The sequence below is a fragment of the Saccopteryx bilineata genome, chromosome 2, assembly GCF_036850765.1.
Source record: "Saccopteryx bilineata isolate mSacBil1 chromosome 2, mSacBil1_pri_phased_curated, whole genome shotgun sequence".
Taxonomy (NCBI): domain Eukaryota; kingdom Metazoa; phylum Chordata; class Mammalia; order Chiroptera; family Emballonuridae; genus Saccopteryx; species Saccopteryx bilineata.
The window spans coordinates 341,542,797-341,557,794 of record NC_089491.1 but is presented as its reverse complement, the minus strand read 5'-3'; the positions used below and the strand labels follow the sequence as shown (position 1 = coordinate 341,557,794).

General features: G+C 47.0%; 1 protein-coding gene across 5 annotated transcripts in view; it reads left to right on the top strand.

Moving 5' to 3' along the window:
• HIPK2 (homeodomain interacting protein kinase 2) overlaps positions 1 to 14,998 on the top strand; it is a 174,160-nt gene that overhangs the window by 139,724 nt on the left and 19,438 nt on the right. For 3 of the 5 annotated variants that reach the window (XM_066262436.1, XM_066262433.1, XM_066262435.1), the window contains exons 10-12: positions 605 to 747; positions 3,162 to 3,341; positions 6,108 to 6,389. In XM_066262436.1, coding sequence (XP_066118533.1) covers positions 605 to 747; positions 3,162 to 3,341; positions 6,108 to 6,389 — 605 coding nt within the window. The remainder of the gene's footprint in view (positions 1 to 604; positions 748 to 3,161; positions 3,342 to 6,107; positions 6,390 to 14,998) is intronic. The other 2 variants (XM_066262437.1, XM_066262434.1) reach the window with 1 other exon arrangement.

Genomic DNA, 14,998 nt, shown 5'->3' with positions numbered 1-14,998 from the left:
GAAGAGAGAGACAGAGAGGAAGGAGAGGGAGGGGGGGGGGAGAAGCAGATGGGCGCTTCTCCTGTGTGCCCTGGCCGGGAATCGAACCTGGGACTCCTGCACGCCAGGCTGACGCTCTACCTCTGAGCCAACCGGCCAGGGCCGATATGAGGAATCTTGATGGCCTGCCTTAACCAGAATGCTGTGTAGATACTCCTAAAAGCTGCTGTCACCTCTCTCCCCCTAAGCCCCTAACCAGAGCTCACGTTGACGACCGTCAGAAATGGTGAATGAGCACACAAAGGTGGAGAGATGGGAAGTACAGTTCTTCATTGAGACAGTACTGAACTTACCTCACTCTTTAAATGGCAGGATCCAAAACCCACTTTCACTGGTAAGGTTGGAACAGAAACACAGAGCCCTCCCCAACAAGTGGAGATGTCTGCTTACCTGATCCTTGTAGACTGCCCTTCCATGAAGTGTTTCACATTCTCCTAGCCAATCAAAGACCAGGTCCCCCCTTTCACACTCATCACAGGGCTTAGCATAGAGTATGTGCTTGGCTCACGCAACTTGATCGCATGATGAACACATACAGTGACTGCAAACATCCTTCGTTCTACAGCAGGCCTGGCCAAGTGGGACCCAGCAGATCCTGCTTCCGCCGGCGTGGCAGCAGCTGACCGGAGTGGCCACCCACACGTCGGTGCAGCATGCGACTGTGATTCCCGAGACCATGGCAGGCACCCAGCAGCTGGCCGACTGGAGGTGAGCAGGCGAGCCAGAGTGTCTGGGCCGGGAGGCAGGTGCACCACCAGCCCAGAGAGGTGCTGGCCTGGCCTGTACCCGAGTTACTGATTTGCAGGAGACATTTCAAATCACAAAGGAGACTATGTGGACTCTGACTCCAGTGTAAGGAGATGTCATTTTTAAACAAGTGTAATACCAGGAAACAAGAAAATCAGCTTCGTTACTTTATGGTCAGTTGTCACTTTTGACCCAAAATTCAGTTACACTGTTTAATCACCAGTGTAACTCACTGTACTTGGCTCCAGCTGATTTTTTATTATTTCTCAGAATTAAATTCCACTCCCAAGAAACAAGGATCTGTCACCAGTAAAACAATGCATAAGAGTCCCTGATGTTCCTCAAGAGTTCTAGAAAGTGCTCTACAGGTGTTCTGAACCGTGGGCACACTGGAGTCATCTCGGCGCTCCAGGGGCAAGGCCTGGCAGGACAGGATTTACTTATTTCAGACGTAGACCCTTCTGAGTGTGGCTCTTCAGCTCAGGCCCACTGCCCACAGAGCCCACAGGCATCTGCCCGCCTCTGTCTCTGGAACCCATCCCATCCCACTCGCTGACTTCCTCACCCACACATTGTTCTGTGGTTCTATGGCTGCTTTCTCCTTTTCCTTGTGCCTCTCACCCACCGTGTCCCCACCACCACAGTGCCCCCTTCACCGGGGCAGGGCATACCCCTGCCCTTCTCACAGGCTCCATACCAGCCAGGCAGCCTCCCGCACAGTCCCTTCTCTGCCCTGAAAGACTATTGTGAATGAAGGGCTCTTGGTAGAACGTAGAGAGACAGAGATAGAAGCCCCCAGTCAGGCCTCAGCGGCAGCCTCCTCTGTTCTTCCCTTTCATTTTCCAACTAGAATTACAGAAGAGAGTCCACGGACTCTTTCCCGTGGCCCTGCTCACTCTCACCACACTCCCACCACGAGCACCCCAGGCATTGGAAGCCCTTTCAAACCAGGTAAAACTGGGTTCAGTTCTGGCTCTGCATGGCCTGGGCAAGTTACTTAACCTCTCTGAGCCTCTGTTTCTTCAAATCTATCTCCTTTTCCCCCGTTGGCATCAGTTCCTTCTCAGCAAGACTTCCTTCCCTCCCTAGTTCATTAGGAATAGCAACCAAATGAAAAGCTGTTAGACCAGCTCTTTTTTTCCTCACCCCCTTTTCTCCTAAAAGACCACACGTGTTGTACTCTTTTTTCCCCCCTTTATCAGCATTTATAGCTTGTTTCATTTCAGCAATACTCACCGATTCCCTGATTCATGCATATTTCCCTATTCCTCACCCCTTCCTCTTACCTGGTTACAGCAAGAAACACTTCAAGCCCACACACTTTCTTCCTCCATTTCATGCGCAGACCAAAGAACATGCATAATTATGGGTAATAAGAGACAAGTACCAGTGCTAGACCTGTATCACAAGAAAAGGAGACCCATGTCTACAGAATAAATAGCAACAAGATAAAGAAGTTATGACAGCAATCTCTAAATCCCATATAAATGTCCAAAAGACACTATCAAAATCTCTTACAAAAAATGTCACCTTCCTTTTTCTCCTATTCATCGCCCCAAGTGATAAAGATAGGTTTTACAACATTGAAAAAATTCAAATTAATGCATAAAAATATTAAAACCTATAGGAGAGTTAAGTGGGCTTTTATGGGCAAGTCTCTGGATAAATCTCCAGGTCTACTGTTTCTGTGGGTAAACAAGGCTCTCCACTCCACATCCCAGATCCTAAGAGCTTTTGAAAACCCATTCTCAGGATAATGGCTGCCAGTATTTCTGCTGACATGTCTGTTATTAATTTTGACTTAATATCAAACTCTATACATGTCTAGGCAACCTTCAGTTAATCTAATTATTTGTTCAGCAGGCATGTAATTAATTGATCAGCTACGTGCCCGAGCACTGAACTACCCGCTGAGAGAATCAAAGAATAACAGCCCCTAACACCAAAGACCTCTGGCTCCCATAAAGGACCATCTCCTCCTAAAATGGGGTTACTAATTGTATCCTGCCTACCTCAGAGCGGGATAACCCCTGGAAGGCACGTTGTAAATTCTATAAGAGTGGGAGGGAATATTTGCTCACTCCCAACTTGAGCTGAGCCTGCATACTTGACATTCTTCCCCCTTGAAATGCCCTTTTCTTACCAACAAATCTTATTCCTGCCACTCCTTCAGAACATCACTAAAACTTCAGGAACCTGGGAAATTTACCTGGTGAGCTCACCTAGTTAGGCTTTCTCTCCCGGAACCCCACAGGCTAGTACAGTAACCACTCAGGGGTTTAATATGACTTAACTAGGGAGGAACCTTTCCCTTAAAAAGCAGCTCTGTGTCTGTCAAACCAGTAAAGAGCCTTGTTTTCACACCTCCCACCCAGGAATACGCATGCTCACGGCAGCCATTACAACCCCATCATGCAGCAGCCTGCACTCTTGACTGGTCATGTGACCCTCCCAGCAGCCCAGCCCTTAAATGTGGGCGTGGCCCACGTGATGCGGCAGCAGCCAACCAGCACCACCTCCTCCCGGAAGAGCAAGCAGCACCAGTCCTCTGTGAGGTAGGTGGTGGGCGTTGCCTGGAGGTGAGAAACCTCGCAGTGTTGGGGAGTATCGGCACATGCTCAGAATCCCTGGCATGGGATCACGTGGGTCGTGCAGGGGTTTGAGGGAGGAGCTCACTCCAGGGTCTGTGCAGGTTCTGGCCCTGGCAGCACCCTACCTGGGGGCCTGGGATCAGGGTTTAGAGCCCTGGGCCATTCTGTCACCTCTGTAGTTGCATTTTGGAAACCATAACAACTTTTCTTTAAAATGTACTTTTTTTTTCCTTTGAAAATCTAAAGTCAGAAATTTAACTTATTTAGCTGCTTGTTTAAGTATAAGCAATAGCTTGGTTATACCAGACATTAACCAGTAGAACAATAATCTTGCCTGTTCCCTTTAAATCCAGTCTCATATCAGTGAATTCTTTAAAGTCAAGACAGGCAAAAGGCCCATCCATGCTCTGTGATCCCATACATACCGCATTTGGAAAAGGCAACGCCATGGAGACAGGTCAGCTCAGGAGTTGCCAGGGCCTAGGGTAGGAGAGGAGGGTCCTCGGAGAACTTTTCAGGGCAGGGAGAGAAGTTCTGTGGATTGTGGTGGGGTCACATGACCACATGTTTGTCAGAATTTACCAGACAATTTAAACTGGTGACTTTTACTATATTGTAGCCAATAAACCTTATTTTTTTAAAAAAATTTTTTCCAAATCATAATCAAGATAGTCCCGGTGGCAGTGACGTGGTGGTACCCAGTTGCCTATTTGAGCAGGTTAATCAAGAGAAGTCTAGGCTACGAAATGTCAAGTCAAGTTTGGTTTTCTGCCTCCTCCTGGAATCAGACACCAGAAATTAGACCTACCTTTTTACAGTCTCCTTCCAAAATTAACCCAGGAGCAGATTCCCACAAGCCATCATCCTTCGAGATTCCTTATTTGGGTGTTGCTGACAGCTCAGGAACTTCATCTCAGATCAGTGGCAGCCATCCAAAGTGCTTCTGTTTGGCAGCCCTATGACAGCATACCCATGTCATTATTAGAGTAGGCAGCAGTCGCAGCCACCATTCCAGTCCTTACACACTGTCCTGCCAGGTAGCAGGCGGCCACATTGAATTCTGGTCTGACCCAGAGCCGACCTTATATTGACGTTAAGAATCCATTGCCTCCCAAGCTTGACGAGTCCCTCCCTATTGCCTGCGTACCACCTAGCTGGTGTTACCAGACTCATTGCTAGTGCATTTCAAGATCAATATCATTAGAGCGAAAGTTATGTATTTGCCTCTTTTTTAAGACCAATGCTTTGGCAAAATAGCCTGAAAGACCAGAATGCTCTCAGTTGTTGGGTGGTACCGCCAGGCATACTTTTCTTTAATAATGCCGAGTGGAGTCATTGTAACTCCTGAAGTAGTGAAAACGCTCTCAAAACTGTAACAGATTACTGAGAACAAATATTATGGCAAGTACAAACAATGAAACAATCTTATCAGTAAAACATGTTATTACTGGCCCCCAACAAGGAACAAGCATCATACCTGATACCAACTAAATAGAAAATAGATCCATATTTATAGATTATCATCTTATTGCCATCCCTTTAGCTCAGGGGTTGGGAACCTATGGCTCGCGAGCCAGATGTGGCTTTTTTGATGGCTGCATCTGGCTCACAGACAAATCTTTAATAAAAAAAAATAATGTTAAAAATATAAAACATTCTTGTGTATTACAATCCATTCATTTTCTACTGCTCATGTTCATGGTTGCAGGTGGCTGGAGCCAATCACAGCTGTCCTCCGGGACAACACCAAATTTTTATTGGATAATGCGTAACATACACGGGTCGTTGTATGGCTCTCACAGAATTACTTTTTAAAATATATGGCGTTCATGGCTCTCTCAGCCAAAAAGGTTCCCTATTCCTGCTTTAGCTAGAAGGTACTAGAACCTCGAAATACATGTCCAAGTCTTCAGTTTTGTTATAGGTTGACTTTGTTCTCAAAGGTTGATGGGGAGAGGAGGAAAGTAATGTGTTTGTTTTTTTCATGAAGTTACCAAAAACGACATTGGCTCATTTGATAAGGAATTTCAAATAAGTCAAAATCAAGATCAAAAGGTCCCTTTTAAGACCAGCTTTTCCTCTTGCACTTGTCCCAATTTTACATTACAATTAAAAGACTGGTAAGCTTCCTCTGAGGCTCAGGTGTCTAAACCCAGAGGAACCTTTTTTTGAAAATAAATGGTGCACACACAGATACTTTCATGGTCGTGTACCTTTCCCAGAGGAGGGAAGGAGAGCTAACCACAACCTTTAAGAGCTTTTGGATTGAGAAGCTCCTACGAAATGAGCGCTTTAGTTTATTAAGTGGTAAACCGGCTATTAGGAAGGCAACCAAAGCTGTCTGTGTCGAACACCATTTCTTCCACCTCTCTCCTAAGTATGTTTGGGAGCATGACAAGACGGAGCTCAGGAAGCCAGGCCTTGGGGGCTGTGTTGGGGCAGACGCCCCTTAAATCCTGGGCATTGCGTGCGACTCCGTCATTCCTCCAGTCCTTGGAGGCCTGACTGTCCTGCTGGGAGTAGGCACATGGAGCCAGACCAGAGCCCTAAGAAGGCCAGGTCGTTGTCCCATCTGCATAGTGACAGCCACTTACAGATCAAGGCTGAGTGCCCTGGCCTCTAACTTTTCTGTGGAGATCTGACAAAGCTGGGCTTTCTAGGCAGTTGGTTCCTTGGAAGACACTGCTGGGCTGACCTACCTCCATGTGTGTGTGGCTTTGTCATTAACAGAAATGTGTCCACCTGTGAGGTGTCCTCCTCCCAGGCCGTCAGTTCCCCTCAGCGGTCCAAGCGCGTCAAGGAGAACACGCCACCCCGCTGCGCCCTGGTGCATGGCAGCCCAGCCTGCAGCTCCTCGGTCACATGCGGCTGGGGCGACGGGGCCTCCAGCACCACCAGGGAGAGGCAGCGGCAGACCATCGTCATTCCCGACACCCCCAGCCCCACGGTCAGCGTCATCACCATCAGCAGCGACACGGATGAGGAGGAAGAACAGAAGCACGCCCCCACCAGGTGAGCCCTTGTCACCTTCAGACCCCCAGAGAAAACCAGAACCACGGTGCCCTGCATGCCGCCTGCTCACACAGAGAGGCCATCACCTTCCATCTGGGCCACTTCCCCTCATCAGACACGATGGTCCCTCTCTCCTGGCCCCCAGATCCTGTTGCCATGTCCTGAAATCCTACAGTGATTTCAAGGGACTGTCAAACAGACTTTCCATAATTGTTGAGAGTTAAGATAATTTTGAATCTCTTGGGTCTTAAAAAAAATAGTTAAAGGCCCTATCCATTTGGGAGACTCAATACCATAAAAATCAGACATAATGCCAGTGTATCTCAACCCCCGTAAACTAGAAAGCTCTGCCTCAGGCTGTTGGGTTTATTCCCAGTTGGTCAGAATATTTCTCTAATATCGCCTTGGCTCTCACAGAATCCAAAATAATTGTCCAATTAATCAGAAATTTCCCTATGTCTGATTAACCCAATCTTTCAAACTGCCAGTTGGCTCCTCACCCAGAGAGCATTACTGTTTATTCCAGAGTAGTGAGAACTCATTTTGCTCTCTGTGTGCTTACTAGGAAGAGGGAAGAAATATTTAGTATAGAATTTGCAAGACTATTATCCCTGGCTCCAAAGCCTCTCCTCTCGCCCTTTCCAGCCAGACTTGAGCGGAGTGTGGTTTGTGCTTGGGCTGCCTGGTGAGCCCTGGAACTTGCCCCTCTGGAACAGTCAGTCCCCAGGCCCTCTGCACCCCCAGTGGCCTCAGGCCCATGAGGATCCAAAGCCTCATGACCCCGACCCGCTGGCTCCTCGTAGTAGGACTGAGAGCCAGGGAAAGGAAGCCTGCTCCCCAACCCAGCACTGCCAGCCAGGGTGCACCCCACGGTCAGATGTGAAGCTTAACATTCACAGGCCTTTATTATTCCTGATTGGATGCAGTACCAATAATTAGTTATCACCATCCTTTTGATGAGATAATAAATTCCCCCAGTTGAAACCATTGTGAAATGCACAGTGATTAAAACATTTTTGCTACAGCTCAAACGGCTCAACCTGAGCTGGAAAGGGTGAGAGGAGAGGCTTTGGAGCCAGGGTTAATAGTCTTGCAAATTCTATGTGTCTCGGGGGATGTAATGGAGTACGTCTGGTCCTAGCATCGCACCAGGGGCCACAGGGGTCAAGGGTCAGGGATGCCAGGTACAGAGCTTCACTCCCCACCTGCCTATTCCAGGACCGGCCTCTGTTTCCTTTTTGGTAACATCCTCGAGTTGGGTCAGTACTCTGTTCTCCCTGGCGTCTTGTGCCCCCAGCCCAGGAATGTGATGGGCTCAGGTGGTCCCTTCACAGACAGAGGCTATAGCCAGCCCAGACTGGCCCCCAGCCTGCAGCAGCCTGTCCACACATTTGTAGCATTGGGCATAGGACGGGCCCAACAGCCTTGCACAGCCCTTTGCCACAAATGGGGGGGGGGGGCAGAAGCAATTTAAACATCTGACAGTTGGCAAGATTGAAATGTCAGTTTTGCAGTTTGAGATCTGAGTTGACGCAGACCCTGGACACGTGCTCGGGAGGGAACTAAATAACATGTCTGAGGAAAGGAGAGTGAGAGCGCAGTCTCCACCAGTTGGTGCTGCCAGGGTTGAGCGTGTTAGGCAGAGCCACCCCCACCCCCGAGGGCCCAGGAAGAGACAGAACCCAAGGGCTGGGAAGCATGTGACTACTTAAGACTTAGAGGACAAGGGAGCAACTGGTGGGCGGGTGCACGCATGAGGACAACCACCAGCAGTGAAGATGGGCTGCTGAGTCTCAGAGCATCATGAAATGCAGGACGCACACCACTTGGGGGCGCTGCAGAGTGAGCTCAGAGAGTCCTCCTGCAGTGTTCAGCTGTCCGCAGCTGTGACAGGAGGCGCACAGAATGAAATGAGTGTTTTCTGAAAAGATCTAATGACTATTACCTTAAAAAAAAAAAGACAAGTTATAGGACCCAAGAAGACAGGAAAGTGTGTTTGAATCTGAGTAGGATAAAACAGAAACCAGTAGCTGTTTTATTTCTAGAGAAATGACTGTAATATGAGCACATTATGGTGACCACATTTTGAAATAAGAGAAAAAATGGGAAGGATATGATTATTCATCCTTAGAAATCAGAATATCATAAAATTTAACATAGTAAATATTTATCGGCCCTGCCAATATAGAATATTATGCTAGGAACTGCCAGCGCTATGTAAATATGAACAGGCTCTGTCCTCAGGAGGTCTGCAGGGTAATTAGCAAGATAAGACACACACAAAGCATCATAACACAGAACAGAGCGTCGGTCCCATAAAAAACTAGCAGAGGACTGTGGGGATGCAAAGGGAAGACAGCCTGAGGACCTAGAAGGGGGGAGGGGGCTTTTTAACCAAAAGTCTGGGGGCTTAGGGGGGGACAAAGAGAGGAAGTAAGATTGCACATTCCCATGAAGTGGGTTTGGGGAGGGGGTAAAGCACCAAGCATACAGGGCAGCTGATCACAGAGAATGCGGGAGAAAAGGGGGAATTTGAGGGTCTCCTCTTGGACTGGGTGTTCAGCTTCATCAGGAGAGTCTGAGGAGCTCCAGGAAAGCGCAGCCCTGTACCCCCAAGGGCATCCCAGCGGGAAGCCCACTGGCTCCTTTCCACTGGAAGCATCTCCAGCCCATCGGTGTTCAGTCTGAATGGGGGGACTTCCTCCTTGGTTCTGATCACTATCCATCCCAAACCTGATTCCTCCTGTGCCCTGAGCGCCTGGGTTCTGAAGGTGGCAGGGCCAGCAGCTGGGGCAGCCGGCAGTGTGGACAACCCCATGCTGGGAACGACCACTGCCGCAGAATACGCCCCTAGAGGGGCCTGAGGAGGCATGTTGGTTAGTTTATACTTCAGGGAGCGCGGGTAGGAGGGCTGAGGTATAAGAGGCTGTGTAGCATAGTCGTTAAGAGAGAGGGTAGGCTCTGGGCGACTGAATCGCAAAAAAGCTAATAACCTGATTTAAAAAATACTTTTGTCGGGGAGGGGGGTGGAGGAGGGAAGTAAAGAGGGACAAGTATGCAGTGAGGGAGAGTGATTTGACTTTGGGTGATGGGCACATAACACACAATCAACAGTTCAAAGGCTATGGAGATGTTCACCTGAAACCTATATACTCTTACTAATCAGTCACCTCATTAAATTTAATTGTCTAAATCAAAAAAAAACCCTTGAAATCATTTTTTAAAAAATGACTTGAATAGACATTAAAAGAAGATATGTAAGTGGCCAGTAAGCAACAATATGAAAAAATGATCAACGTCACTAATGATCAGAGAAATGCAAATCAAAAACCACAATGAGCTACCTATCACCTAACACCTGTCAGAATAGTGATTACCAAAAAAAAATAGTGTTAACAAGGATGTGGAGAATTTAGAACCTTTGCACGCTGTTGGTGGGAATGTAAATTGGTACAAGCACTATGGAAAACAATATTTAAGTTCCTCCAAAAAATTAAAACTAGAACTACCATATGATCCAGCAATCCCACTCCTGAATATTCAAAAGATCGAAATCAGCACCTCAGAGAGAGAGCACTCCCATTGTCAGCATTGTGCATAATAGCCAAGACGGAAACAAGCTTACTGTCCCTCAGATGACTAGATAAAGAAAATGTGGTATGTGCATACAATAGAATACTGTTCAGCAGTATTCAAAACTTCTCTTACAGAAAGTATCTCAGAATAGTCAAATTCACCATTTCCGGCCAAGGTGGCGGCCAGGTACACATGGTACTTGAATCCTCCCACAACCCCATCACAATTACAACTACAGAATAACAACCATCATTCAGAACCACCTGAAATCTAAATGGAAATCCTACAACTAAGGATTTAAAGAAGTCACATCAAGGCCTAGAGGAGGGGTGGAGACACGGAACAGGCTGGTCTCATACCCATGTGGAGTGGTTTAAAATTGGGTGGCATATCTCGACTTTGGAGGACCCCCTCTTAGGTGCGAGGGGTCCCAGCCTCACATGAGGCTTCCCATCCCACGGTTCCAGAGTCAGGAAGAGAAGTCCCCATAACTTCTGGCTGTAAAATCCAACAGGGATTGTAGCTGAGCGAGATGGAGGCTGCGGGAGCCTCTTAAAGGGGCCATGCACAGAATTACTCAGACTCACTGCCTCGAGCTCCAGCACTGGGGCGGCAGCTTGAAAGGAACCACGGACACACAGGGAGGACCTGTATTGTCAGGCATCAGGGCAAAAACTGGGGGTGGGGCAGCTTTCTGCCAGTTAGAAGTGCTGGCAGAGGCCATTGTTCCTTTTTGAGACACCCCTCCACACACATACACACACAGCCAGCAGGCAGGTCCTCCACCTGAGTCTCCATCCACCTGGCTCACATGTTTGCCCTGCCCAGGTGATTTCCTAAGGCCCTTCCCCACCCAACTTGCAGGCCCACCCAAGCCATTTCTTGTGGGTCTTCCATACAAATGGCATCTCTTGCCTTGTGCCTCGGACCTTCCTAAAATCTCTTGAATAAGCAGCACCTGGCCCCTGCGTAGCCTGTACCGGCCTGGCACAAGCGGCAGCCAGCCTTGGTTCCCTGCATCAATCCTCATGGCACCTCCAAACCCAGCACAGGTAGCAGCCATCTGCACATCACTCTGTAGCCTGTGCCAGGTGGTCCCAGCAGGGTGAACTCAGCAAGCACCAGAGCCCCACTGAAGCCAGTCCAGCTCCACAGTCAGCTCCCGCACAGCAGCTCCTCTGCTGTCGTCCTCACAGCCAGTTAGCCTGGTGGTCAGTACCTCCCAGTGACGCCAACAGCAATCAAGGCTCAACTACAACAGGACCGTCGGGCACACCTGGAATGCCCAGCTTGGGTGACTGGGGAGTCTACCACCAGGACACGCAGGACGCCCTCTACACACGCCACTCTACCAAGTCTGGAGGACATAGCAGCTCTGCCTAATACACAGAAACAAACTTATGGAAGTGGCCAAAATGCAGAGACAAAGAAACATGTCTCAAATGAAAGAACAGGAGAAATTTCCAGAAACAGAACTGAACTAAATGGAGGCAAGCAGACTATCAGATAGTGTTCAAAACAATGGTTATACGCATGCTCAACGAACTTAGAACATAGAAACCATAAAAAAGAACCAGTTTGAAATGAAAGCTACACTAACTAAAATAAAGAATAATTTACAAGGAAATCAACAGTAGAGGAGATGAAGCCATGAATCAAATCAGCAATTTGGAATGTAAGTAAGCAAGAAATGCCCAATGAGAACATCAAAACAACAACAAAAAATGAAGATAGTTAAAGGAGCCTCTGGGACAGGGGTCGGGAACCTAGGGCTCGCGAGCCAGATGTGGCTCTCCTGATGGCTGCATCTGGCTCGCAGACAACTTTAATAAAAAAAAAAAATAACGTTAAAAATATAAAACATTCTCATGTATTACAATCCATTCATTTCCTACCGCTCATGTTCATGGTTGCGGGTGGCTGGAGCCAATCACAGCTGTCCTCCAGGACAACACCAAATTTTTATTGGATAATGTGTAACGTACACAGGTCGTTGTATGGCTCTTACAGAATTACATTTTAAAATATGTGGCGTTCATGGCTCTCTCAGCCAAAAAGTTTCCGACCCCGACCCCTGCTCCGGGACAACTTTATGTGTACCAACATTCCCTTCATGGGGGTGCTAGGAGGAGAGAGAAAATGAAAACCTATTTGAAAAAATAATGACAGAAAACTTCCCTAGTCTGATGAAAGAAATAGACACACAGTCCAGGAAGTGCAGAGTCCTAAACAAGATGAACCCAAAGAGGCCCACACCAAGACACATCATAATTAAAAGGCAAAAGGTTAAAGACTGAGGATTATAAACACAGCAAGAGAAAAGCAGTTAGTTATCTACAAGGAAGCTTCTATAGGTTATCGGCTGATTTCTGAACAGAAATTGTGCAGGCCAGAAGGGAGTGGCAAGAAATAGTCAAAGTAATAAAAGGCAAGGACCTACAACCAAGATTACTCTACCCAGCAAAACTATCCTTTAGAATCGAAAGACATATAAAGAGCCTGTCAGACAAGAAAAAGCTAAAGAAGTTCATCACCACCAAACTAGTATTACATGAAATGTTAAAGATTCTTCTCTAAGATGAGAGTCCTGGACAGATGGCTCAGTGGACAAAGCATTGTCTTGGCACACTGAGATTGTGGGTTCAATTCCCAGTCAGGGCACATATAGGAAGCAACCAATGAGTGCACAACCAAGTGAAGTTGATACTTCTCTCTCTTCTTCTACCCCTCAAATCAATGTGAAAAAAAATTTTTAAACAGGAAGAAGATAAAAAATATAGTAATATAAACACATATTTATATTTATCAACAATTAAATCTAAAAGCACACACACAAACGAAAAGCAGAACAGAAACAGACTCACAGATAAGAGAACATTTTTGGGATTGCAGATGGGAGGGGGATGGGTGAAAAAGGTGAAGGGATTGAGAAGTACAAATTGATCCCTGGCTGGGTAGCTCAGTCGGTTAGAGTATCATCCCAATGCACCAAGGTTCCTCTCCCTCTAAAATAAATTTTTTCTTTTTTCTTTTGTGACAAAGACAGAGAGGGACAGATAGGGACAGACAGACAGGAAGGGAGAGAGATGAGAAGCATCAATTCTTCGTTGCGACACCTTAGTTGTTCATTGATTGCTTTCTCATATGTGCCTTGGGGGGGGGGGGCTGCAGCAGACCAAGTGACCCCTTGCTCAAGCCAGCGACCTTGGGTTCAAGCTGGTGAGCTGTGCTCAAACCAGATGAGTTCGCACTCAAGCCAGTGACCTCAGGATTTCAAACCTGGGTCCTCTGCGTCCCAGTCTGACGCTCTATCCACTGCGCCACTACCTGGTCAGGCAAATGATTTTTTTAAAAGGAAGTACAAATTGATTGTTACAGAATAGTCATAGGAATGTAAAGTACAGCATAGGGAATATAGTCAATGATATTCTAATAACTATGTATGGTTCCAGCTGTGTACAGGACTTGTTAGGATGATCACTTTAGTAAGTTACATAATGTCTAATCACTGTGTCATACGCCTGAAACGACTATAATATTTTATGTCAGTTGTAATTGAAAAATAAAAAATGACTTTAAAAAAATAGTCAAATTCATGGAATGGAGGAATAAGACCTAGTGGCCAGGGGCTGTGGGTCGGGACTGCTGGGAGTCACTAATCAATGAGCATAAATTTCAGTTGAGCAAGATGAGTAAGTTCTAGAGATCTGCACAACATTCTAACATTGTAACATTGTGCTTATAGTCAATAATACTATCTGGTGTCCTTGAAATTTTATTAAGAGGGTAGATCTTAAGTTAAATCTTCTTACTACAAAAAAATAATGGCCCTGGCCTGTTGGCTCAGTGGTAGAGCGTCGGCCTAGCGTGCGGAGGACCCGGGTTCGATTCCCGGCCAGGGCACACAGGAGAAGCGCCCATTTGCTTCTCCACCCCTCCGCCGCGCTTTCCTCTCTGTCTCTCTCTTCCCCTCCCGTAGCCAAGGCTCCATTGGAGCAAAGATGGCCCGGGCGCTGGGGATGGCTCCTTGGCCTCTGCCTCAGGCGCTAGAGTGGCTCTGGTCGCAACATGGCGATGCCCAGGATGGGCAGAGCGTCGCTCCATGGTGGGCGTGCCGGGTGGATCCCCGTCGGGCGCATGCGGGAGTCTGTCTGACTGTCTCTCCCCGTTTCCAGCTTCAGAGAAATGAAAAAAATAAAAATAAATAAAATTTTAAAAAATAAATAAAGCTAAGACCATGCTTAGTCACCAAAACAAAGCAAGGGAGAGAGAGAATGCTAGCTCTTGGTTCAAGCCTGACTCTGCCCCCAGCGAGCTGCGTGGCCTTGAACAAGCAAGTGACCTAAGCCCTCCACATCTGGAGTTCATTGTTCTTAAAATTGGAGTTGTAATTTTCTTTCCTGCATAGTCTTGCTGTGAGCGTTAGAGGAGATAAGACACGTAAAGCACTTTGAACAGTAGTTGTGTATCCAGTCAAGGTTACCTATATTTTGCAGTCAGTGTCATAGTAACAGAAGAGTTGTGTTTTTCACATATAGCATTGACCATGGGATGAAAGGAGTGAAATAAGTCACGGAAGGCTTATTGGTGGAGATGTGTTTTGACCCTGGTCTCGAAAGATGAAAACAACCAAAACAGGCAAATAGAAATCAGAGACACATTTCAGATAGGGCCCCGGAGGGGGGGGGGGGTGCCGGGTGTGTGTCTGATCCTGCAGTAGTGTTTTCCCCACTGGGGCTGATTTCTTTACATCTTATCTCATTTCTTTTTATCATTTTAAAATGATGAAAATCATCTATTGCCATGACAACACAATGCAATCGTGAATTCTGGCAGCTTTGCTCTTTATTCAGAAGTGATGTTCTGTTGAGGCCATTAAGAAAACATTTCTCATTCTACTTCTATCTCTCTCTTTCATTAACCAATTCATAATGGGATTGATTAGCGATCGATAATAATTAGACACCACAGTGGGATGAATCCCGGTAGAATTGCTACATTCGCGCCTGAAGAATCCATAGTAATAATGTCAA